The 23578-nt window shown below is 43.4% G+C and overlaps 1 protein-coding gene across 5 annotated transcripts in view; it reads right to left on the reverse strand.

Moving 5' to 3' along the window:
• Window positions 1–23578, reverse strand: part of ATP2C1 (ATPase secretory pathway Ca2+ transporting 1) — a 138125-nt gene that overhangs the window by 45554 nt on the left and 68993 nt on the right. For all 5 annotated transcript variants that reach the window (XR_013622697.1, XR_010983384.2, XM_068107945.2 and 2 more), the window contains 6 exons: window positions 23245–23340; window positions 20632–20721; window positions 19048–19152; window positions 15515–15671; window positions 14409–14579; window positions 3464–3561 (listed from right to left, as the gene is read on the reverse strand). Coding sequence is in view for 3 of the 5 variants with exons in the window: in XM_068107945.2 (XP_067964046.1) it covers window positions 3464–3561; window positions 14409–14579; window positions 15515–15671; window positions 19048–19152; window positions 20632–20721; window positions 23245–23340 (717 nt within the window). In the remaining 2 variants the exon portion in view is untranslated. The remainder of the gene's footprint in view (window positions 1–3463; window positions 3562–14408; window positions 14580–15514; window positions 15672–19047; window positions 19153–20631; window positions 20722–23244; window positions 23341–23578) is intronic.

Raw genomic sequence — 23578 nt, forward strand, 5'->3', positions numbered from 1 at the left:
CCCGATACATGCACGAGCGGACCCAGGATGCGATGGCATACGTACGCAATTATGGTCGCCCCGACCTTTTCCTTACCTTCACCTGTAATCCGAAGTGGGAAGAAATTAAGCGAGAGTTGATGATCAACCAGCAGCCAACACATCGCCATGACATTGTCGCAAGGGTATTCCACCAGAAACAGAAGGAACTCATGCAGACGATTAAGAAGGGCAAAGTTTTCGGGACTGTCCGATGCTTCATGTACACCATTGAATGGCAGAAACGAGGCCTGCCCCATGCCCACATTCTGGTGTGGCTAGAAGAAAAGATCCACGCTTCCAATGTAGACTCTTTTATCAGTGCTGAACTTCCAAACCCTGATGAGGATCCAGAGCTGTTCAACATCGTCAAAACGCAGATGGTGCATGGCCCTTGCGGCCGGCTGAATCCATCGTCTCCGTGTATTAAGGACGGTAAATGCACCAAGCGATATCCTAGGGCATTTCTCAAGGAAACGCAGACTGGTCTGGATGGATACCCACTTTACCGGAGGAGAAAGCCTGAAAGCGGTGGATCGGAAACATATATTTCAATTTCCGAGACCAGAAGCATAGACGTTGACAACCGATGGATTGTACCATACTGTCCACTTCTCTCTAAAATGTTCAAGGCTCATCTCAATGTTGAGTTCTGCAACTCAGTGAAATCAATCAAATACGTGTGCAAATACATCAACAAAGGTTCGGACATGGCGATGTTCGGCCTTCAGAGGAACAAAAACGACGAGATCGAGTCATATCAGCTGGGGCGTTACGTCAGTAGTAACGAAGCTATCTGGAGAGTTCTCAACTTCCCTATCCACGAACACTACCCAACCGTTGTACACCTTGGTACAGGTTGTACACCTATCCGGGTGTGCCTCCCCACATACTCCATCTAAAGGAAGGTGCTCCAATCATGCTCCTGAGAAATATCGATCCCCCAAAACTGTGCAACGGCACACGACTGGCTATCAAAAAGTTGATGCCTCACGTAATTGAGGCCAACATACTTACGGGAAACTATAGCGGAGAACAGGTCTTCATTCCGAAGATACCAATCATACCATCTGATCTGCCATTCGAGTTCAAAAGGCTCCAATTCCCCGTACGGCTCAGCTTTGCCATGACCATCAACAAGGCGCAAGGACAATCTCTCAAGGTGGTCGGACTGAACCTTGATTCCCCGTGCTTCTCCCATGGCCAACTATACGTAGGATGTAGTCGGGTAGGACAAGAGAACAATCTATATACATCCTATCCGAACAAGGAAAGACAAAGAACATTGTTTACAAGGAAGCACTGCGTAATTAACTACGTGTCTGGTGTGTTGTGATGATTGTGAGAATATTGATTCTGATTCTGATCTGATTTTTATGTGTATTTTATGTGATTTTATGTATTTATGTGTATAAAAAAAAACACAAAAAGGCATGAAGGAAGATAGTTAATTACTCAGACATATTTAGCTGCGGTGATTGAAAAATCACCGGACAATTGTTGCTGTTTTGATGCTTTTTACTGCTGTTTTGATGCTTTTACATTGCTGTTTTGATGCTTTTTCACTGCTGTTCTGATGCTTTTTTGCCGTTTTTTTAAAGATAAAAATCTCATAAAATACAAAAAAAATACAAAAAAATCTCACAATGATGACATATAATTCACAGAAAACGTTGAAGCAACCACGTAATGTTGCGGTGACGTTTAACTCTGAGTGAGAATAGTTCTAAATTTTAAAAACTTTCATCTGATATTTGTGATTTCTTTCAAAAAAACTGTATTCCCCATCTACACGGCCATGTATTCCTATTAACGTTATGTAAAGTACATAAATTGTGTGGATTACGTCATTTGTGGATGTGATGAATTGCCAGTAACCATCTATATCCCTCCCCTCCCCTTCTCTCCTCCCCCTCCCTTTCCCCCCGCCCCCTTCCCCCCTCCCCCTCCCTCCCCCCCTCCCCCCCTATATATATATATATATATATATATATATATATATATATATATATATATATATATATATATATATATATATATATATATATACACATATATATATATATATATATATATATATATATATATATATATATATATATATATATATATATATATATATATATACACACACACACACACATATATACAGTCACGTGAAAAAGTAAGTACACCCCATGTAAAGTTTTGACTTTTTCAACATATTTCAACATACAGCTATTTGATCTTCATTTCAACAATATTGATCGATAAAGGTGATATAATATAACAAACATCATGAAACATTTACATTTTGTAGTCCATTGTATAATTTAAATAAACATAAATGCAAATTTCGCATGTGGAAAAAGTAAGTACCTCTATATATATATAAACCTCCTCTTTCCCATACAGAAAGGCTCTATGGCAAATAATGCAATTTTTTTTCAGAACCCACCTTGAATCAATGTACAATCTTGAATGCTCTTTTGCCTCCACAATAGTTATAATGTGTTTGCACAGACAAACAAATAAAAGTCCAATCTAAAAGAAGGTACCATCTTTTTCTTTTGGCATAACCTCACATGTAGTACAAGTGGGGTATTCATACACTGACATGCAGTCGTACTATCCAATTTAAGATGAAGCTATTGGAACCCAAAAAGTACACATTCATGCAGTGCATCCCAAACGTCAGGAAATCGTCTCCAAGAGTCACAGGGAATCACATGCCATGGAAGCGACGAATAAAGATGTCAGAACACTGGATCTGATAGTCATTAGATTCATGAACAGGATTAAATAATTAAATTGATATATGTGGGAAAATCACGTCACCCAGATAGCTCAGATGGCAGAGCACTGGTACGGTTTTCCAGAGGACCTGGGTTCGATTCCTGGTCTGGGCATGTAATTTTCCCACATGTATCAATTGGATCTGATATTCTTTAACTGCCCACAATATGGTCGTCTCACAGTCTTTCAGCAACATCTATTCTTGCTCTACCCTTCTTTGTCTGCAATCAATCCCTTTCCTTTCAAAAGTTGCTGAACAAACTGCTCCTATAACACACTCCTCTCTCTGAACTACAAATGTTTTGACAGTCCATCCACCTCTCCTTTCATTATGAAAAAAAAACAAACTTGTAGTTCTTTCTAATTTAGCTTCTTCCATTAGGCTTAAAATGCTGTTTTATTAAGTTAACATGTTTTAAACTAAAGCATCATACCCCCTTCCCCCTTCCCACGCCTCCTCCCCCCAAGCCCTCTCCCTCCCACAGATCTCCTGATGTCCCTGCTCTCAAATGTTGTGTTTGTGTGCTTCCCCTTCTCTCCCCATCTTGTCTACCGCTCACCTTATTGTATACTTTGTGTGTTTGTTTGATATCTTTTGCATGATAAATGTTAGCTCTTTCACGAGCCTCGATTCTGTATACCAAAAAATAATAATAATAATAATACTCACTCTGGGGATAACCTGTGCAAGCTTCTCCAATGGTAGTGTCTCAACATCTTCCCCAGAGAGGGCATAAACACTCTGAACATGGATGCCCAAACGGGTCCCTGCAATAAAAACACATCAAGTAAGATAAACAAAAATAGGATGTCTTATCATAGGTGGAAGAGGGAATATAAGCAAAACCAAGACAACGTCTAACAGCGGTGTTGCCGGGCTTGTTTGATACTTCAGTTGAAGAGGACAGTATGACCTGGGTGGAGATACCAGTTAGCAAGCAAATAATGTGAGTATTAAATTATTTTATTTTAATTATTTAAAATTAAAGTCTCTAAGCTGTCCGTCACCATGGAAGTGAAGAGATTGAATTGAGACACTGGTTTATTCTATATGTTGGTCAGTTAGTCAACACTATTGAGGTGACCTCAGCCCCATCCCGACACACCACTGTGTGTGTTATGGAATGAGGTGTTTTACGGCGGCTGGAGTTTAAATCCTGCTACCAACTTCCTTGAGAGAGGACCCAGTGAGTTGGTACTCATTTTGCCGACCTCGGAAGGATGGCAGGCTGAGTCAACCCCACCTGGTAATAATTCAACAGCTGAGAGGGATTCAAACTCAGGACCCTAGGATCCCAAACCCTCCACCCTAACGATTAAGCCAACACCAGGCTTAGGGTTGTTAGAGGCAGTCAAAATAAATGCTTCAATGTTTGAAGAGCCCTTAATCAAAGTTTTAATTATATTTTATCTGAGGGGCATGCACCCCACTCCCCCACTCCCCGCCATATATAATCACCCAGTTGTCATATTTTCAGTTCTCCCCAATCATCATAAAGTGTGATAATTTGCCCCAACCAGGCATATGATGTAATATATGAACGTTCCCGAAAGGGTGTTGAAAGAAACATAACTGGCAAAGCCAAACGACATTACATTCTACCTTTCAGAAGCGTAATTGTCAGCTAGAAAACTCGCCCAATATGAAGGATAAATATGTGAGGGGCATACATACATACGGAGAGACAAACGCTGTAAACACAGGAACCAACTAGAACGGCACGCAGTAGAGAGCATACCTCTGCCAGGTGAACAGTTTACGTTTTGTATCCTAGAGTAGACCAGAAAAATCACAAAACAATCACATTTAATCAAAATCATCCGTCCAGAACTTTTTGAGATATCCTGCTATATGTTGGTTTTAGCCCATCTCTCAATGGTGAAGAATCACTTTAAAATTAAATAATTCTCATATCCGAATCCATATTCAGATCTTCACCAAAATCTAATCGATTCTTCCTTGTCACACGCACAACCTGCCCACAAGGTTTCGTCCAAATCAGTCCATAACTTTTTGAGATATCCTGCTATGTATCGTTTTTGGACCCTATCTCCCAATGAAGAATCACTTTAAAAATTCTACTAGCCGGATCCGAATCCAGATCTTCACCAAATTCTAATCATTTCGTCCTTGTCACATACGTTAGCTCTCTGCCAAATTTCGTCCGAATCCATCCACAACTTTTTGACAGACAGACAGACAGCCAGCCAGACAGACAGCCAGACAGACAGCCAGACAGACAGGGGTAAAAATTGCACCTTTGCGGCTTCATCCACCTTTGCCGCATTCTGGCATCCACCTGGACCCGATAGCCTTCCAGGTCCTCATTTACGTTAGCAATTCTTATATTTGTTGCTCAAATTTTGTCTTCCAACTTTCCCCCCATTCGGATAGCCTGGGTCGTGCCCTCCTCTATTTTTAATGTCATTTCTTCTCGTTTCAGTTCAAATTCTACCCCCATGGACTTTTCCATTTCCCCGAATTAATCTCTAATTTGATCTCAAATTCACCCAGCCTGTCCGTAATTTGATTCTGCACTCTCCTCTTGATGTTATCAATTCGTTCCCCCAGCTGCTGTTATTTCCCCAATTTTTCCCTCTAATTGTTCATTCATCTCCCTTATTTCATTCCCCTGTTCACTCATTCGTTCGTTCATTCCCTCTATCTTTCCTTCCAAACCATCAATTTTATTTTCCATTTCCTTATTTTGTCCTTTCAAACCATCAATTTTGTCACTCTGGGCATTCATTTGCTCACCCATTCCCTTCATATCTTTGGTTTGAGCATGAATTTGCTCACTATTGGCATCCAATTCATCCTCCAATCGATCATTCATTCCTTTCAACAAATTGTACATGGCCTGAAAATCCATCGGACCCATTCCCACTGTTCTCTGCTCCCTCATAGGAGGGAGGGGGGGGGGGGGGGGAGTGGTGGAATAATGCTCGGGACGGTGCAGGTTCCACTTCTATTCTCATCAAACTTATCACCCAGCTCACTTCCATATTCTTTGGGACCCTCCACCTGCTCAGCCATCTCACTCACTAGTCACCATCCGCAGTGAGATAGCAGTTCTCCCTCGCGCGTATTTTACATCAGACAAAAAGAAAATTTACATTCCGTGACCCGCTGTCTTGCGCACTTCCTGACACCAATCAACTAAGAAAAAAAATTGACACCCCCGGTACAATGAAAATTTTTGATTCCGACTGTCGAGCACAATTTGCATCCAGCAGGTGTTGACTCATAACCCTCAGACACAGAGTCCAAATCCTGCACTCCTGACACCAGTTGCCGTGGTGTCAGAAAGTTAGAGTCCCACTCCTTGACACCAGCTTTTTTTTTTTGTCTTTTTTTTGTATACAGAATCGAGGCTCATGAAAGAGCTAACATTTATCAAACAAACAAATCAAACAAACAAGCAAACAAAGTATATAAAAAGGGGAGCGGTAGACAAGATGGGGAGAGAAGGGGAAGCACACAAACACAACATTTGAGAGCAGGGACATCGGGAGATGTGTGGGAGGGAGAGGGCTTGGGGGGAGGCAGGATAGGTATAAAACGCTAGGACACCAATAGTGCAGCAGATAAACACAAAAATTGTGCATTTTATGAGAAAAGCATGAAATTTTAAACATAGTTAGTGCATACCATAAGGTTTATTTTCAGATGTGGAGGGAAGTTAGATTTGACCTCTGAGAACCGTGAGGTCAAATCCAAAATGGCCACCAGTCCACCGAGTCTAATGTTCAAACGCGCTTAATTTTGGAACCAAATAGTGTAGAAAAACATTATAGGTGTCATTTCCAACTAAATTGGGGATGCCCAGAGGTGAATGATGCTTTCAATGAACTCCTAGGCATGCCAAGTGAGGTCAGTGAAGGCTCAATGTTACTGCTAGAGCGATTTGTGGTGCTGATGTACGATAGAACCAGTGAGAGCACAGAAGTGAATGATGCCAGGAAACAGATCTTCACACAGAAGTGTAGATCTCTAGAGAACATTCCTCCAACCCAGGCAACACTCAAGCAGCACATCAAGCGCACTTGCTACCAGGCCAACTGTTGTAACCAGGCATTGGTCATGGATCCAGAGATGCCAGACCCACCTGACTGGGGCTGGACAAAGGAGACAACTGGGTGGCAGCCTCTTTGGACCACTCTTCCTGAAGCATCAAAATCGTGCCATGAATTGATCGACTGTGGCTGCAAGAAAGGGTGCACTGGACGCTGCAAGTGTGCCAAAGCTGTGTTCAAGTGCACTGCACTGTGCTTCTGTTCTGGAGAATGTTAGATTTTGATCATTAGCAATTATCATCATTGCACTTGATTTAATGTAAGCTTTGGTGGACATACTTGGTTAACTAGAGTTATTTTTTCAGAGGTTATTGCATCATTCCTTGCAGTGTAAACACTTTTTTTCATCATTTCTGGTCTTTGGGTGTTCTGTACCTATCCCTGTACCTGAAAAAATAAAGTTTTAAAAGTTCAAATGAACTTTTTCCAATAGCAGTTCCAACTGCAGTGTCATAAAAATAGATATTTAACGTAATTTGACCTTGCCCGTGACCTAAATGCATGTCCTTGAGTTCTGGCGATCTCAAAAGTATCACCAAATGAATGGGCATCCCCAATTTAGTTGGAAATGACACCTATAAGCGCGTTTGAACATTAGACCCGGTGGACTGGCGGCCATTTTGGATTTGACCTCTCACGGTCCTCAGAGGTCAAATCTGACTTCCCTCCACATCTGAAAATAAACCTTATGGTATATACTAACTATGCTAGAAATTTCATGCTTTTCTCAAAAAATGCACAATTTGTTAAAATATGAGAGCTTATCCACTGTACTACAAGGACTTCCAGGAAAGAAGTTGGTATTTCAAAAAAAGTGGATTTGGGGTGAAACTAGCAGGGGTAGAAAAGATCAAGGTTTTGGATGGGGGAAGATAAGAGATGGTGGTGAACAGCTGTTTTAAAGACCTGGAGGGAGGAGTGGGATTGAAGAGAGTGAGGGAGTTTGTTCCAGAGGCGGGAGAAAAGAGGCATGAAGGAGTGAAGGTGAGCAGAGAGTCTTCATTTTGGCAGTTTAACCATAAGAGGGTTGCAGGCAGATCTTGTGCGACCTGAAGGAATATTTAGGGGACAGAGCCCAGAGAGCTGGGGGAGCAAGGCCGGAGAGGAGTCGGTAGAAGATTGAAAGACCACCAACCTGCCTGCAGTGAGTAAGTGAAAGGCCCTCGGAGATAGCGTCATCGCGGGAGATTCCAATGATTCTGAACGCTTTGGTTTCAACAGCGTGAAGACGAGCTAGGTGTGAGGCAGGAGCACCAGCCCAGAGGGGAGAGCAGTACTCCATTGAGCTGCGGATGAAAGCCTTGTATGTGGTGAGGAGCTCAGGTGTGCCAAGGAAGGACTTCGCACGATGGAGGATGCCGAGTCAGCGACTGGCTTTGGAGGCCAGCTTGGAAATGTGGTTTTCCCAGGAAAGATCATGGCAGATAGTGAGACCCAAAAGCTTGAGTGACAGAACTTCTTGGAGAGGATTATTCAGAAAGTAGATGGGAGGGTTGTCCAGTCGGTCTTTTCAGAGAGACATCATAAGAGTGTGAGATTTGTCAGGATCGAAAGACATGTTCCACTTGTTTGCCCAGTCTGTGATTTTGTCCAGGTCTGCAGAGAGTGAGGAGGCTGCAGACTGCTGATCTGAGGGATGAGGAATGGAGCGGCAGAGAGTGGAGTCATCAGCAAAGAGATAGAGAGGATTTTCAAGAGAGTCAGAGAGATCATTGATGAAGACCAGAAAAAGCACAGGGCCCAGAACACTGCCTTGGGGAACTCCAGCCTGAACAGGAAGAGGAGATGAGAGAAACCCATTCAGGGCCACATGTTGACTACGACTAGAGAGGAAGTCCGCCAGCCATGCGTGGAGATTTCCATGGATACCAAAGGAGGAGAGTTTGGTGAGCAGAGCGGGGTGCCAGACCGTATCGAAGGCACGTGATATGTCGAGGGAGACAGCTCTAATTTCCTGTTTGGCATTGAGGACCTCCATCCATTGTTGAGACAGCAGAAGCAGCATGTCCAGAGTAGAGTGACCTGGTCTGAAACCAAATTGATGATCAGAGATCAAGCCATTGGAGAAGAGGAAAGATTTCATATCCGAATCAATGGATTCCATGACTTTGCTGATAATTGGGAGAAGGCTGATTGGTCTGTAGTTGCTAGGATCTGTTTTTGCACCTTTTTTGTGTAAAGCGGTGATGTTGGCTGATTTCCAAACAGATGGCAGTTGACCTTGAGCAAAAGAGAGGGTGAAGAGAACAGAGAGAGGGAGTGAAAGAGCGGAAGAACAGGATTTTAGGACCCTGTGGGCTGATGCCGTCAGGTCCAGTGGCAGAATCAGAGTCGAGGGTTGACAGAAACTTTTCCACCCTGTCAGGAGGAAAGGACATGGAGTCCAGGAGCAGCTGGGTACGACTGGGTACGGTGGGTACAGAGAGGGATGGGTTTGGGACACAAGATTTCGAGGCAAACACAAAGTTGAGGCATTCAGCTTTTTCACGTGCGGAGTCAGCTATGTAGCCGCTTGAGGTAAGGGAGGGGATGGAGCGGGAACAAACACCAGAAACAGATTTGTCCAGACGCCACCAGGATTTGGAAGAGGGAGACAGATAAGAGTTCGGTCTTGAGAATGGAGAGATATTGTTTCCTGGCTCTCCTGAGGGTGGACACACACTTGTTTCGGGCTTTGTGAAAGGAAATGAGATTTCCTTCCGTTGGATTTGCTTTCCAGGAGATGAAGGCAAGTTGTTTCTGGGTAACAGCCTCACCACAAGATTCCGTGTACCATGGACGGGAGGAAGGGTATGACAACTGAAGACGAGATGGGATAAATCTGTGCATGAGAGAGAGCAATTTACTTTGGAAGAATTCCCAGGATGAGTTGATGTCAGGGGTGGTAGAGATGGGAGACCAGTCCAGATGATTGATGGCTGCTTGAAGACCGTGCCAGTTGGCCTGAGTGAAATGCCAGACTCATCGACGCTGAGCAGGCTCCCTGAGAATGGTCAGAGAGATGTCCACTTTAACAAGCACATGATCAGATGAGCCGATTGGAGCAGAAGAAGAGCAGCAGACATTTTCAGGGAAGTTAGTCATAACCAAGTCCAGAAGAGAAGATGCTCCATTGACTGAGATCTGGGTCGGGAAATTGACAGATTGTGTCAGTCCCAGTGAGTCGCAGAAGTCCTTTGCTGAGGAGCCATGGCTGGTGAGAGAGGTACCCACACCCAGCCAACTGGCATGGTGACAATTGAAATCACCACATATGAGGAAGAGAGAGTTGGGATGAGTAGATAGAAGTTGGTCCTTATTATCAGACAGCGAGATGTAGATGGAGTCATCACTGTTTGGTGGACGGTACAACACACATATGAACAAGAGGTGGGAGTGAAGGGGAAGCCGTAGCCAGAGGTATTCCTGGGGGTGAGGTGGAGAGAATGCAGTGCAGGGCGAGTGAGGAAGAGAGGTTTTGATAAAGATAGCAACCCTACCTGCAGGACGAGGCTCAGGTCTATCATACTGGAGGAGGGAGTAATCCGGGAGAGATACTAAGGAATCAGAGACATCATGAAGGAGGAAAGTTTCTGTTCAGCAGATCACGTCTGGTTTGTCAGAAGCAACCTGTATGGAGAGATCAGTTAAGTTTGAACGAAGGCCCCGGATGTTTGAGGTCCATACCGTTAATGAAGAGGAAGGGGGAGCATCGGATACAGAACAGGGGGGAGGGTGGCTAGGGTAAGATGTGGAAGAGGTGGAAGAGGTAGGGAGAGCTGTTGAAGGTGTCAGAGCTTTCAGAATAGCTCGGAGAAAGGGAAGGATGGGGCGGACAAAAGGTTTGATGGTGATTGGGTGAGGCACAATGAGGTGTTATTTGAGGAGGGGGAAGAGCGAGGCAGAAGGTTGGGGGAGATGGAGGTGGGAGTTGGAAGGGGGAAGAAGCGGGGAGGACGCTTTGAGGAGGAGGGGTGAGAGGGGGGAAATGGAGAAGAAATGAGGGTGGGGAGATTTGGTGGGGAGGGGTGAGGGGGGAGTCTTGGAGGGGAGGGGTGTGGGGGGAGTTTCGGAGGGAAGGGGCAAGGGGGAAGATTTGAAAGGGATGAGTGATGGGGAAGATTTGGAGGGGAGGGGTGATGGGGAAGATTTGGAGGGGAGGGGTGAGATTGGATTTTAGAAAGTGTACGATTAATGGGAAACGAACATTTATTGCAAAATGAGTTTCTTGTCACCTTCGAGTCAAAAATACGTCTAAGTACGCTGGAGGGAGGATGGAGTGCAGGAGAGTTTAGGGAATGTATGAAAGAGGCACTGTAAGAGATGGAAATTTTTTTTGGGATGAATAGATTTGGTGAGCAAGTCGAAAGCAATCTTTTAAAGAAGAAGAAGAAAAAGGTGTTATAATATACGACAGAATACAGTACTTCAGGGGAAAGTTGAAACAATGAAAGGTATCTGGGGAAATGGGGGAGAAACACGTGGTCGAAGAACGAACGAACGAATAAGAACGAATAAACGAATAAGAACAACGAATAAGAACAGAGAAGGAAATGTTTTTTTGTTTTGTTTTTTAGTTGAGATTTTAAACAAGGAAGTAGGCTTTGGGGTGAAATGACTGGGAAAAACAGAGAACGAAAGTTATTGGAGCACAAACGACGGACCGCTTGGAGAAAAACAAAGCCTCGAGGTTGGACACGGTACAAGGCCCCAAAAGACACGACACAAATTAGCACGATTTTCTATACAGGTATGAAAGATTTACACCGAGAATCTTCCTCAGGACACACTATACGTACACACACCATAAAATAAATACAGTTTTAACGAAAATACAAATGGGAACAATTACTTAACTTCGATTTCGATGGAGAGCGTGGACAGCTGCGAATAAACGAAACGTCGCCGGCAAGACCGGAAGCGGAAGTTCCATACCCGGGAACGCAGTTGTCGCGTTCCCGGGTGAACACCCCTGGGGACAGATTAGCCGAGCAACCTTTACACTCCGAGGCGCTTAGTCAACAATGGCGAACCTTCTTTATACGCGCAAGGGAGGACAGCGAAGGGTAACAAAGCTCTTACCTTCACCAGACATCTTCGAACCCGTTTAATCAACGCAAACCGACACGGAATTAAAATGCAAAAATACCGGCTTTATTGAAAGGAATGCCGGTAACAAAAGAATGCATGGTAAAATATAAAATCGTAAATGGAGCGCTCCCCACGGACCCGTATACCCACAAGGGGAAAAATAAATGTGAAAGTAACAAAATGTCATGAGGTGCGTTTGCCTGATACTCAGCTCCGGCCTCGGCGAGCACTGTGGTGGGATCGGTCGACGACAGGACCGCATGTCAAAGCGCTCAACCAATGGTGCCGGTCAATCACGCGAGCACCAAGCCATGCCGCAGGCAGCCAAACGTCTCAGCGCTCAATCCCGGGCCAGCCAGCACAACACGAACTCCAGCTTTTTTTTCTTTTCTTTTTTTGTATACTGAATCGAGGCTCGTGAAAGAGCTAACATGCATGCTCTTTTGTGGCTTGGAGGGGCTCCCCCGAAGAGCACCAAGTCACACTCCTTTAACGTGGCAAAGGCTCCCCAAAGCTCTGAAATGTTCTCCTCACAGAGGCACACACGAGCCAGGCGCCGCCCTGAGCCAGCATGAGGGAGCGAGTGCACGATCTGCCACCGCCCATATTGAAAACCCAGCGCAAGAGGACAAAATGTCGGGACTCGAGTCTTTTTTATTCTCAAGGCTCTGACGTCATCCGACGATCCCCGTGCGTGCTCCTATCAGCGGGTCCCTCTCATCGCTCGACAATACCGGACCAATCACTGCTCTTCGGGGCGTGGCCTCACCGACCTGCCCGCTTGATGTTGCGATGTGGCAGGTGGCGGCGCCAGCAGTATTGTTCAATGTCTTGTTCCAGTTACTTTTTTTTAAAATAATGTTTATTTTAGGTGCAGCTTGCATGGCTGGTGTGGTGTGTGCCATAAGGAACAAGGGAAAAAGTACAGAGGCGATTACATACAGGGGATTAATTACCCTTTATCCCAAAATAATTAACATAACCCCACTCATCATGGGGACAAAGATACACTCTTGCACGACATCCGGTCGAAACGGATCCATACTTATGGTAGAGGGGTTCTTCTTCTTCTTCACGATAGTCAGAGCACACTACCTATACAATTCTACCTGGACTCAGGTATTGCATTGCCTACCCCCCACAACCGTAATGGGAAGAAGGTTATAGAGAAAGGATTAATCCTTTCTCCAGCTTGAAAAGGATTAATTGACTTTTTAAAATCACACTTTATGAAAAGTAAGTGAGGGACTCATTGCTCTCTGATCGGGAACATATTGTTGCGGACGCGGTTAAAGATGTTATTTACCGAGCGGTTGGTATTACCGCGACCGAACAGTTCCCCCGATTCTTCCCCAACTCACCCGATTCACCCAGACGTTGGCCAAATCGCGCTATGCCAAATCAATGATAGAAAGGACACGACGACTGGGAAAGAGGAAACGACGCAAGGGGTACAGTTCTCAAGACCTCCGGAGGAGGGTATAATTACAGTGGTGGAGAAAAGGGGTAGATTACAAGGCAGTGAGGTAAAGACACAGAAGAGATGGGCACTTAATTACCGTCTTATCTTATCCCAGACAGACCACAGACAAACGGAACAAGGCAGACTTACACAGGGATTGATGGCAGGAAGGGACAGGTAGGTCGATAGCACAAGGTGCACCTTGGCTCAGGGACAGGATAAAGCACGGTCCAGAAGATGCGGGGAGGTGTCACAGCGCTCGGAGGGGACGTCTTTCTTTCTCCAAGCTCAGCGCGCATCTGACGTCACCCCCCTCTCACTGCGCATGCTCAGCGGGGAGTGACACGCCCTCGGCTGGTTGGTTCCGCCCCACTGGGGCCGGTCCGCCGCTTCCATTGGGTGCGGGGGTTACCGGGCTCCGCCCTTGACGAGGAGCTGACAGGGAGCCCCTATTTGGTAACCCCGTCGAGCACATGTTTGATGGCGGCTCGTTGGGAAGGCCTAGTGCCCTCCCAACACCCCCTACCAACCAATCCGGAGTGAGGACGCGCACTTCCTGCGCTCGTTGTTGTTGTTGAACTGTGAGGAAGAGCTGCGGGGAGGTATTGGGAGGTCCTAAACTTCCTAACGGTGCCATACAATCACATTCTGGTGCAACGAAGGGTCAGAATTAATGGAAACGAGTCCTTAACTGACATAGACTAAGAATAACTAGCAAGATGTCCTATAGTTGTCTTACATGAGATGCGGTGAACCTGGGCACGACATTTAATGGGGGAAATAGAGGGAGGTCGGGTCTACAGAGTGTTGTTTACAGAAAATGGGACTAGGGAATGGGGGATTGGGGATAGTTGGGAAGTATTGAGGAAATAGGGGAATATTTACAAGCGGATATGGATGGATGCAAATCCCATATCCGCAACAATATTTAATAACCAAAACAGTCTTTTGAGATGCAACTACAGTTTAGCAGTCATTATTATTTGATGCACTTCATTAAACTCACCAATGGCTAGAGCAGTCTCCATGGCATCTCCAGTAACCATCTTGACAGAAACTCCGGAGGAGGAAAGAATACGCACGGCATCACAGACACCAGGACGTGGTGGGTCTATTATTCCAACCATTCCTAAAAATGTCAATCCACCGAGCTGGAAGCCTGATGCCATGGCCAATACTTCACACAGACACACATACGCACATTTTATGTCGTCATATACATGAAAAAAAAAGGATCAGTTGTGATTTGTTCAAATAGAAAAACTATTTTTGTTTCTTAAACCTTAACATTTATAAAACATTGTTATTCCTGAAGAGATTTGGATTCAATTACATAACATACAGTTTTCAAAACTTAAGTAGGTTGTTTACCTCTATTTTACAGTCTCTCCTCTGGTATTGCTCCCTCTATGCAGAATGCACATGTTCTTCCACAACATCATTTTTGGTTAAACTCCAAAATTCAGGATTTCTGCCAGCCTCTAATCTTTTGTTCCTCCTTTCTTCCGTTTGTGGAACTGCCTTCCTGAGATAGTTCAATCACACTCTTCCCTTCAGGGCTTCACCACCATCTCATGTCACCCCCCATTACTATTTGCAATCTTTTCTGCCCCCGTTCATCCCCATCCCACCCCCTTACTTGAAGGTTATGAGGTTTCTTTCCCTCCCCTCTCTCCTCTTTTCTGTTTGTTGATTCACTTGCTTCTTGTGTCTGACTGTTGGCCCATTGCCCCACTGTCAGTTTGATGCTTTTTACCCTATATCATCATGCTCTTCCATGAGTCAATATTTTGTACACAAGAGAATGCAAACAGGAAAGATGGCATTTAATACGGAAAATCGATCAGTAGAGTTGCACAGCCAATGCTTTTTGCACTACGGTGTGGGAATGGATAAGTAGTTGAAGTTATTTTTGACAATTTGGATAAAAGCACTGTGAAACATGCAAATTAAACATGATGTCACAACGTGAGAATAGTTCTTTGCTGAAGTTAGTATTGGTTGGAAAATTACTTTCCCCACCGACAATGATCCTATAAAAATCAACATTTGTGGTGGTGCAATTATTAAATTTATCTGCCAAAAGGCCTATGAAAATGACAGTCTGCTCACCACGAAGACCACTACTCCCAAGATGTGCGGCTTCTTGCTTAAATTCCTGCAGGCGCCAAGGAAGGATTGGCTGAGATAGGCCATTGTTATGAAAGCAGTTGCATTGCTGAAGAACAGCCTCCAGAGCTCCCTTCACAAAATATATCTCTCTCTTGTCCTACAAATGGTGTGAAAACAACATCTGCACTGTATAAAAAGAAAAACAATTAATTTAACATGAAGAAAAAAAGATAAATCATCCCAAAAAATTGGCTTGCCAATAAAGATTTCTAATGAAAAAACAACAAATGAAAAATCAGACAGTTCCATCATGTTCCCCCCAAAAAACGTAAGTTATTCTTAGTCGGAGAAAAAGGTGGGTTCCCCCTCCTCCCCGAGATAAAAGCATGGAAGAGCATGATGATAGAGGTTAAGAGGGTATAAACTGACAAGTAGGGTAGTGGAGAAAGTCATGGAATCAATAAGGGAATGAGCAAACAGGAGAAGGAGAAGGAGAGCGAGAGCGAGAGCGAGACTAGTTTTGGCACTTTCACGACTGGTGTGATAAAAGACTAGTGTGACAAATGCTAGCTTTCACGAGCCTCGATCATGTATACAAAAAAAAAAAAAAAAAAATTGGAGGGGAGGGGTGAGGGGGGGAGTTTAGGAGGGGAGGAGCAAGGGGGAGTCTAGGAGGGGAGGAGCAAGGGGGAGTCTAGAACGGGAGGGTGAGGGGGAGTCTAGGAGGGGAGGGGTGAGGGGGGAGTTTAGGAGGGAAGGGGCAAGGGGGGAGATCTGAAAGGGATGGGTGATGGGGAAGATTTGGAGGGGAGGGGTGAGTTTGGATTTTAAAAAGTGTTGTACGATTAATGGGAAACGAACATTCATTGCAAAATGAGTTTCTTGTGACCTTCGAGTCAGAATGGTAAAATTCGAGTCTTCGAGGCAAATGGCAAAATGAGTCTTCGAGTAATGGTAAAATATTTAAATTATTAATCAATTGGCAAATTGACTGAATATAAACGTGTATAAATATCTCAACCCTCAAACTTGACAGGATGACTAAGGGTTACACAATGAAGGTTATTGCCCATTCATTTCCCCCCCTCCCCAAGGGGGTTTTCTCCCCCAAGCGGGGTTTCCACACCATTGCTGCCAATGTGGATGCGTGTTGAGGTGTATATCCATGTTAAATTAGCTTTGTCGTGGCGTTTTTCCGAGGATGCTTATAACAACAAAACTAACGATAACAGTATAATATTAACTTTATTACAAAACAATATTAATACCAATAATATCCCACCTCCCCAAGGGGTTTTTTCTGCCGTGTTAACGTGTATAAATAGCTTATCATGCCGTTTTCGTGGGAGGGCAGTGCAGTGTTATGTTTTGGAATGAGACTTTGGAATGAGAAGGAGCTTTGGCAAAACGCCACAAACACTCATTGGAAGAACTCCATGGAAACGACAGGAAGGGTCGTGTTATTAACACTTGTGGGGTATATAGATTGCAGTAGATCTACGATCAGGTGTGATCGTCAATGTGATAAGCATGGACTAATGTCTAGATGCCTCCAAATTTATTTCAGTTCAGTGTTAAATAGCATTATCGACGATTTAAAAAGGCAATCAAACATGCTTTTGGTTTATAATATTTTTACTTCCTGTAGAGGCCATTGCTCCCACAAAAACGGCATGATAAGCTATTTATACATGTTAACACGGCAGAAAAAACCCCTTGAACACATGAAAGCCCACAGAATCTTGTTTCTCACAGTCTGAGAGTCCTTTAGGTGCTTTTTTTGCCAACTCCAAGCAGGCTTTCATGTGTCTTTCACTGAGGAGAGGCTTCCGTCTGGCCACTCTGCCACAAACCCAGATCGGTGGAGTGTTGCAGTGATGGTTTTCCTTCTGGAAGTTTCTCCCATCTCCACACAGGATCTCTGGAACTCAGCCAGTGGCCATCGGATTCTTGGTCACCTCTCTTACCAAGGCCCTTCTCCCCCGATTGCTCAGTTTGGCCGGGCGGCCAGCTCTAGGAAGAGTCAGTCCTGGTTGTTCCAAACTTCTTCCATTTAAGAATTATGGAGGCCACTGTGGTCTTGGGAACCTTCAATGCAGCAGAATTTTTTTTGTAGGCTTCCCCAGATCTGTGCGTCGACACAATCCTGTCTCTGAGCTCTGCCGGCAGTTCCTTCGACCTCATGGCTTGGTTTTTGCTCTGATATGCCTTGTCAGCTGTGAGACCTTATATAGACAGGTGTGTGCCTTTCCAAATCATGTCCAATCAATTGAATTTACCACAGGTGGACTCTAATCAAGGTGTAGAAACATGTCAAAGATGATCAAGAGAAATGGGAGGCACCTGAGCTAAAGTTCAAGTGTCATAGCAAAGGGTATGAATACTTATGTAAATGTGATATTTCAGTTTTTTCTTTTTAATAAATTTGCAAAACTTTTTAAAATCCCGTTTTCTCTTTGTCATTATGGGGTATTGAGGGTAGATTGATGAGGGAAAAAATTAATTTAAACGATTTCATCATAAGGCTGCAACATAACAAAATGTGAAAAAAAGTGAAGGGGTCTGAATACTTTATGAATGCACTATATGATATGTTATTTTAAAAGGTTATGGACGAGTTATGACTAAACTTGGTGGACGAGTTGGTTCGGTGACAAGAACAAGCAGATTATATTTTTGTTCACGTCCCAATCCAGATCCGACCTATCAGTGGGATACAAAACAAACTGTTCAGCCTGGTGGAGGTATGCGCTCTACCGAGTGACGTTCTAGTTTAAAATAGATTAAACTACCCAATACCATGACATCGCTAGCACCACACAGTTGCCATTATGGAGGGAGTGCCACATTAAACTACAAAAGCTCTTCCAATACGAAGTAATCTACTATGTAAGAGAGATGTCTGTGTGTGTCTGTCTGTCTGTCACCATTTTTCTCAGACATGGCTGAACGGATCTTCATCAAACTTTCAGAGGTTCATCAGTGAGTGCCTGTGAGTGTTTTAGGCCAACAAAAAATAAAAATTCAAAAAAAATTCAAAAAAGCTCGATAGTGCCGAAGCCTTTTTAAATTAATGACAGTTATATACAAGTAAACATTCGCATAAATAAATACAAAACAATCAACAGACATTTGAATACAAATAAATCAAACAATTCCGGAAGTGTACGAAGTTGGTAGTACGGCTTCTTCCTCTTCCTGATCTGCATCACACTTAACTCAGAAACGTGATGAATGCCACATTCACCCCATTCACCCACCAGCATATATATGAACCCCCTTCCTCTCCAGCCTCCCCCCTCCCCCTCCCCTTCTCTCCTCCCTCCCCTACCCTCCTCCCTCCCCTCCCCTAACCCCTCCCCCCTTCCCCCCCCCTCCTTCTCTCCTCCCTCCCCTACCCTCCTCCCTCCCCTCCCCTAACCCCTCCCCCCTTCCCCCCCTCTCCCCTCCCTTTCCCGCCATCACTCCCCCCTCCCCCGCCAGGCGACGCCAGGTACTTCTGCTAGTAATTGATAAAGTAAATGCAACATTACCTTCTGTGTTTTATGAACACACTTCACTGCCATCCATTTTTGCTCAGAGCTGAAAGGTATTTCTGACTTTCGAATGTAATCTTCTCGTAGTCCCTTCAGACCCATCTGTAAAGGACAAGCCACAGGAAAAACGTCAAGTAAATGCGATCATCCTATTTGGGTTACACAAAATATCTCATGTCCTACAAATGGAGTCATAACTCTGGCAAACAAAAAGAACAATGATTGCAAGCTTAGAATGGAAGGTGACATGGTTGATGAGCGCATTTCTGAGCTCTCCGAACCGCATCAAATTTGACAATCTTGTTCCATTTGTGAAACTCGAAGTATCTTATCAAAGAGTGAACTGCCACAACTGGCACCCTATTCACCAACAGAAGCAGATATTATCCACTTCCAGATCCAAAACCTTTTGGGAATTTTAGGAAGCATCCACAAGGATCAATTAACTAGTTGTACAATTACACTCGTTCAGTTTTCCTTGTGCAGTGGAACGACAACATTGTAACAACAGTGTCGATTGTTGAAGTTGAATCATGTGTCAAATGGAAAGATAATAAACTGTTGACCAATCAGCATGAAGCACCGAAACACAATAGCACGCAACATTAACACATACATTCTTTCAAACCCCTCTTTTATCACTGGTGGGACCATCTTCCTGAGTTCATAGAGTTCAAATCAGCTGCCACCTCCACCTTGTGGTCTCCCCCAATTTCCACCACTGAGCTTACGTACACCCTCCAAGCTCCTCCATTCTCCCTTCTTTTCCTAAAAATTCCTCTCCTTGCACTGCGGTGCATCCGTTTTTTGTCAACGCATCATTTGTGCACAATTTTGTTTACTGATGCACTCTGATTTTCCAGGACCCCCACTAACTGAAACCAAACAAATAAATAAATAATAACAAAAGTCGTGTACAATAAGAAATCCAGTTCAAAATGAGCTCCCTATTGTCCAATCATTGGTCAAATAATGTGTATCACAAAATTAGATATATCGTTAAATATTAACGTCATTGGTTCTTTATTTATAAATTCTAGTTACCGTCTTGTTATCATAGCCTGTTAATGTGCAATTTTAAAAGAAATGAAGTGCCGATTGCCCTCTATTGAAATCTAATCAACAAAGAATAATTGAAAGAAATTCATTATTATATAGGAATTTATGGATCAAGTATTTTATGGCTCAGGCTTATGAAACAAAATATTACAAGTCGATCAAATCATCACCATTAGTAATATGGTGCATTTATCACCTCCCCTTCAGATAAATGTCCCAAACAATCCCATTTCCTCCTGTCCCCTCATTAAAATGTCTTCCCAACCTTTTATTTTTCTCCAACCCAACTCCAATCTCAAGAAAAACGTTTGCCCTTCCTTGCCTCCAATATCCTGCCCATTGGCCTCATTTCCTCTGTGAATTCGCCCACCACCCCTACAACCCCAACCCCCTTCGCCCCGATACATGACATAGGTAGATCTCCCAAAAGTGAATGATAATGAACGAAGTCCAATGTATTGATACAAACTTTTAATTTAGATACTCATAGAATGTGCTGTCCTCAAAGAAATGTGACCTCACCTTCATTGCAAGTGCAAGGAGGGCACCTTCCGTGGGCTGTCCCATTAGGTTGTTTTCACGAACAATTGTGTTGTTGCAGACACAGCCAGCCTTGTGAAAGAAAATTAGCAAACAAAATATTTCAGGTCGTAAGTAAATATAAGCAATAACCATATTTTATTTCTCAAACCCAGTTGTTTATGAGCTTCATACATTTTGGAAGGAAAAGAAAATGGTTAACATTATAATTGATGTTAACAGTTTTAAACTGAAATAAGTTATATTAATTAGATAAGGCAAGTTATAGTTTACCCTTCTGTTGCAGGGAAATATAGTCCTGCTACACAACACCTGGCATATCCTCAAATGAAAATGGCATGAAAAGTTATTTGATTTATATAAACTAGGGCATGCCCGTACTATATATAAGCTAGGACGTGCCCGTACGTGGGTGCCCGTTCCTTGCCAAAAAAAAAAAAAAAAAAAATTTGTGTAGGGGTGTGTGTGTGTAAACATCCTAGGGCGTGCCCGTACGTGGGTGCAAACAAACATGCGTGCAAACAACAACAACAAAAAAAAACTTTGAAACCACGTGGCAGTAACGACCACAGAACCCCCCCCCCCTCCTCTATTTACATGAATGGTTTGGTCCATTCGCAACGACCACAGAACCCCCCCCCCTCTATTTACATGCAATGGTTTGGTCCAAAGCGAACGGCTTGCGGTGTTTGGTAAAGAAATCGCCATAGCTCGGTAACTACTTGTCCGATTAATTTCAAACCTTGAAAAGGCACATCCTCGGGTCCCCAGCAATATACCTGGCAAGTTGCAAGTATATCGGACTCGTGGTTGTCGAGAAACAGCGGTCACAGACAAACATACATACATACATACATACATACAAACATACAAACATACAAACATACACACAGAGATTACTGGAATTATAGATAGATTAAATCAAATAACCGCTCCGAGTCTGAGAGATCGGCGGTTCAAACCCCGGCCGAGTCACACAAAGACTTTAAAATGGTACATGCTGCTTCCTTGCTAGATGCTCAGCATTTAAAAGGATAGAGCACGAATAATCCCCATCAATTGGCATCCATGGGGCAGAGGAAATGCCTCGCTGAGTGCAGTGAGAAAAGTGGCGTCATTGTTGTGACGTAGCTGGTACCCACAGTATTCAAGCTCAGTGGCTGGGTTAAGTGTTCGTCTCATCAGTATGCCCTCCTTCAAGCTCATTGATGAGCTAGTTTGCTTAAATAATCAGTCTGATCAGTGAGATGGAAATTTTTCTGGGGCTTCTTTTATTTACATTTTTCTTTTTTTTCCCAAAAATCTATGAAATCCAAAATTGTAATACGACCTACTGCCTTTGGTCTGATTTGAACCAAAGATCTCTTTAATTTGGTGGTGTCCTTACCACTAGATATTAGACACACACTCCTTCTCCTTCTCCTTCTCTCTCTCTCTCTCTACCAATTTCCAAACAAAATACGAAATTCAACAAATTCTGCCTAATTCACATGGATTATGGATGCAGTAAATATATGCCAAAATGGTAAGAGGGTGAAGGGGAGGGAAATATATCTGTCGACAACAGAACCACAATCACAGTCCTAATATCTAGTGGTAAGGACACCACCAAATGAAAGATATATTTGGTTCAAATCAGACCAAAGGCAGTAAGTAGTATTACAATTTTGGATTTCAAAGATTTTTGGGAAAAAAATGAAAATGAAAATTAAAGAAGCCCCAGAAGAATTTCCATCTCACTGATCAGACTGATTATTTAAGCAAACTAGCTCATCAATGAGCTTGAAGGAGGGCATATTCTGTTTTTCACATTTAGTCTGGTCTATCTATAGTGCCAAGTCCACCATCGATCATTCATGTACGAGACTCTTGACAGAGCATCGGTATTGCTAAACCAATTATATGGCAATTTACTTGTTAAATAGTTTGGCAGTTAAATAATATTGGTGCATTGAATATTGCATGAAATTGTCAAACTGGATCCAGAGAACTTTTTCACTCAATGCCACTATTCAACTACAAGGGAGCACTCTATGAAGTTGTTCAAAGAAAGAAGTCGCCTGGAAGTTAGAAGCAAATTCTTCAGCAATGGAGTAGCGGATAACTGGAGCAGTTTGCCACAGCAAGATGTGGAAGCTATCTCAGTCCAGTAGTTCAAAGTTAACTACAATCGGCATTGGGAAAGATTTGACCTGCACTGACCCGTCACCCAGGCGCACATTAGGTTTTTCTGAAGCAGAGACCAAGAAATAGAGAATACTTCCTCATATCCATACGACAATAACAATGATTGGTGTATTTGTCCCAATATTAAATCTTGCATTCTAGTGATTTGTCCATCAGCTCTTAATGTCATTCCTATCCTTGCCACATCTTTTGTCCTTGTCCGATAATAAATATGTGTATGAGCTCCACTAAGAGACTTAGATCGCTGATTAAAAAGAAAGCTTATTGGCATCCATGTAGTAAGAGTTCATCGCTAATTCATTGATCACTAAATGTAATATACATGAATGAATTAGGATAACCCTGAAATTGGGAATACATTTGTGTCGAGAAATTTCATTAAGACGTATACCAATCACAAAAGATTACCTCAACAACCTTGGTGATAGACAGGTGAGAAAAACCATGCACACACTCGCCATCCAGTCGCACATCACCGTCTGCATTATAGCCCACACCTGTTACCTGTCGAGAGATATTTTAGTTCACGCATTTAAGCCAGTCATTGCAATACTTCATACATGCAACTGAAATGTTAAGTATTAAATAATTTAAACATTGCTTCATGCTTTAAAGGACACAATGGGCAAAAGAAAGTTTGGATACAAAATGTTTGATTTTAGCAATTAATTTAACCTTCGGATGATAAATCGGGTGTAGCTACACCCCCAAAGTCACAGTGAAACTTCAATATATTTTGTCT

This window comes from Myxine glutinosa, chromosome 2 (genome assembly GCF_964187855.1).
Source record: "Myxine glutinosa chromosome 2, kmMyxGlut1.1, whole genome shotgun sequence".
In the NCBI taxonomy this organism is placed as follows: domain Eukaryota; kingdom Metazoa; phylum Chordata; class Myxini; order Myxiniformes; family Myxinidae; genus Myxine; species Myxine glutinosa.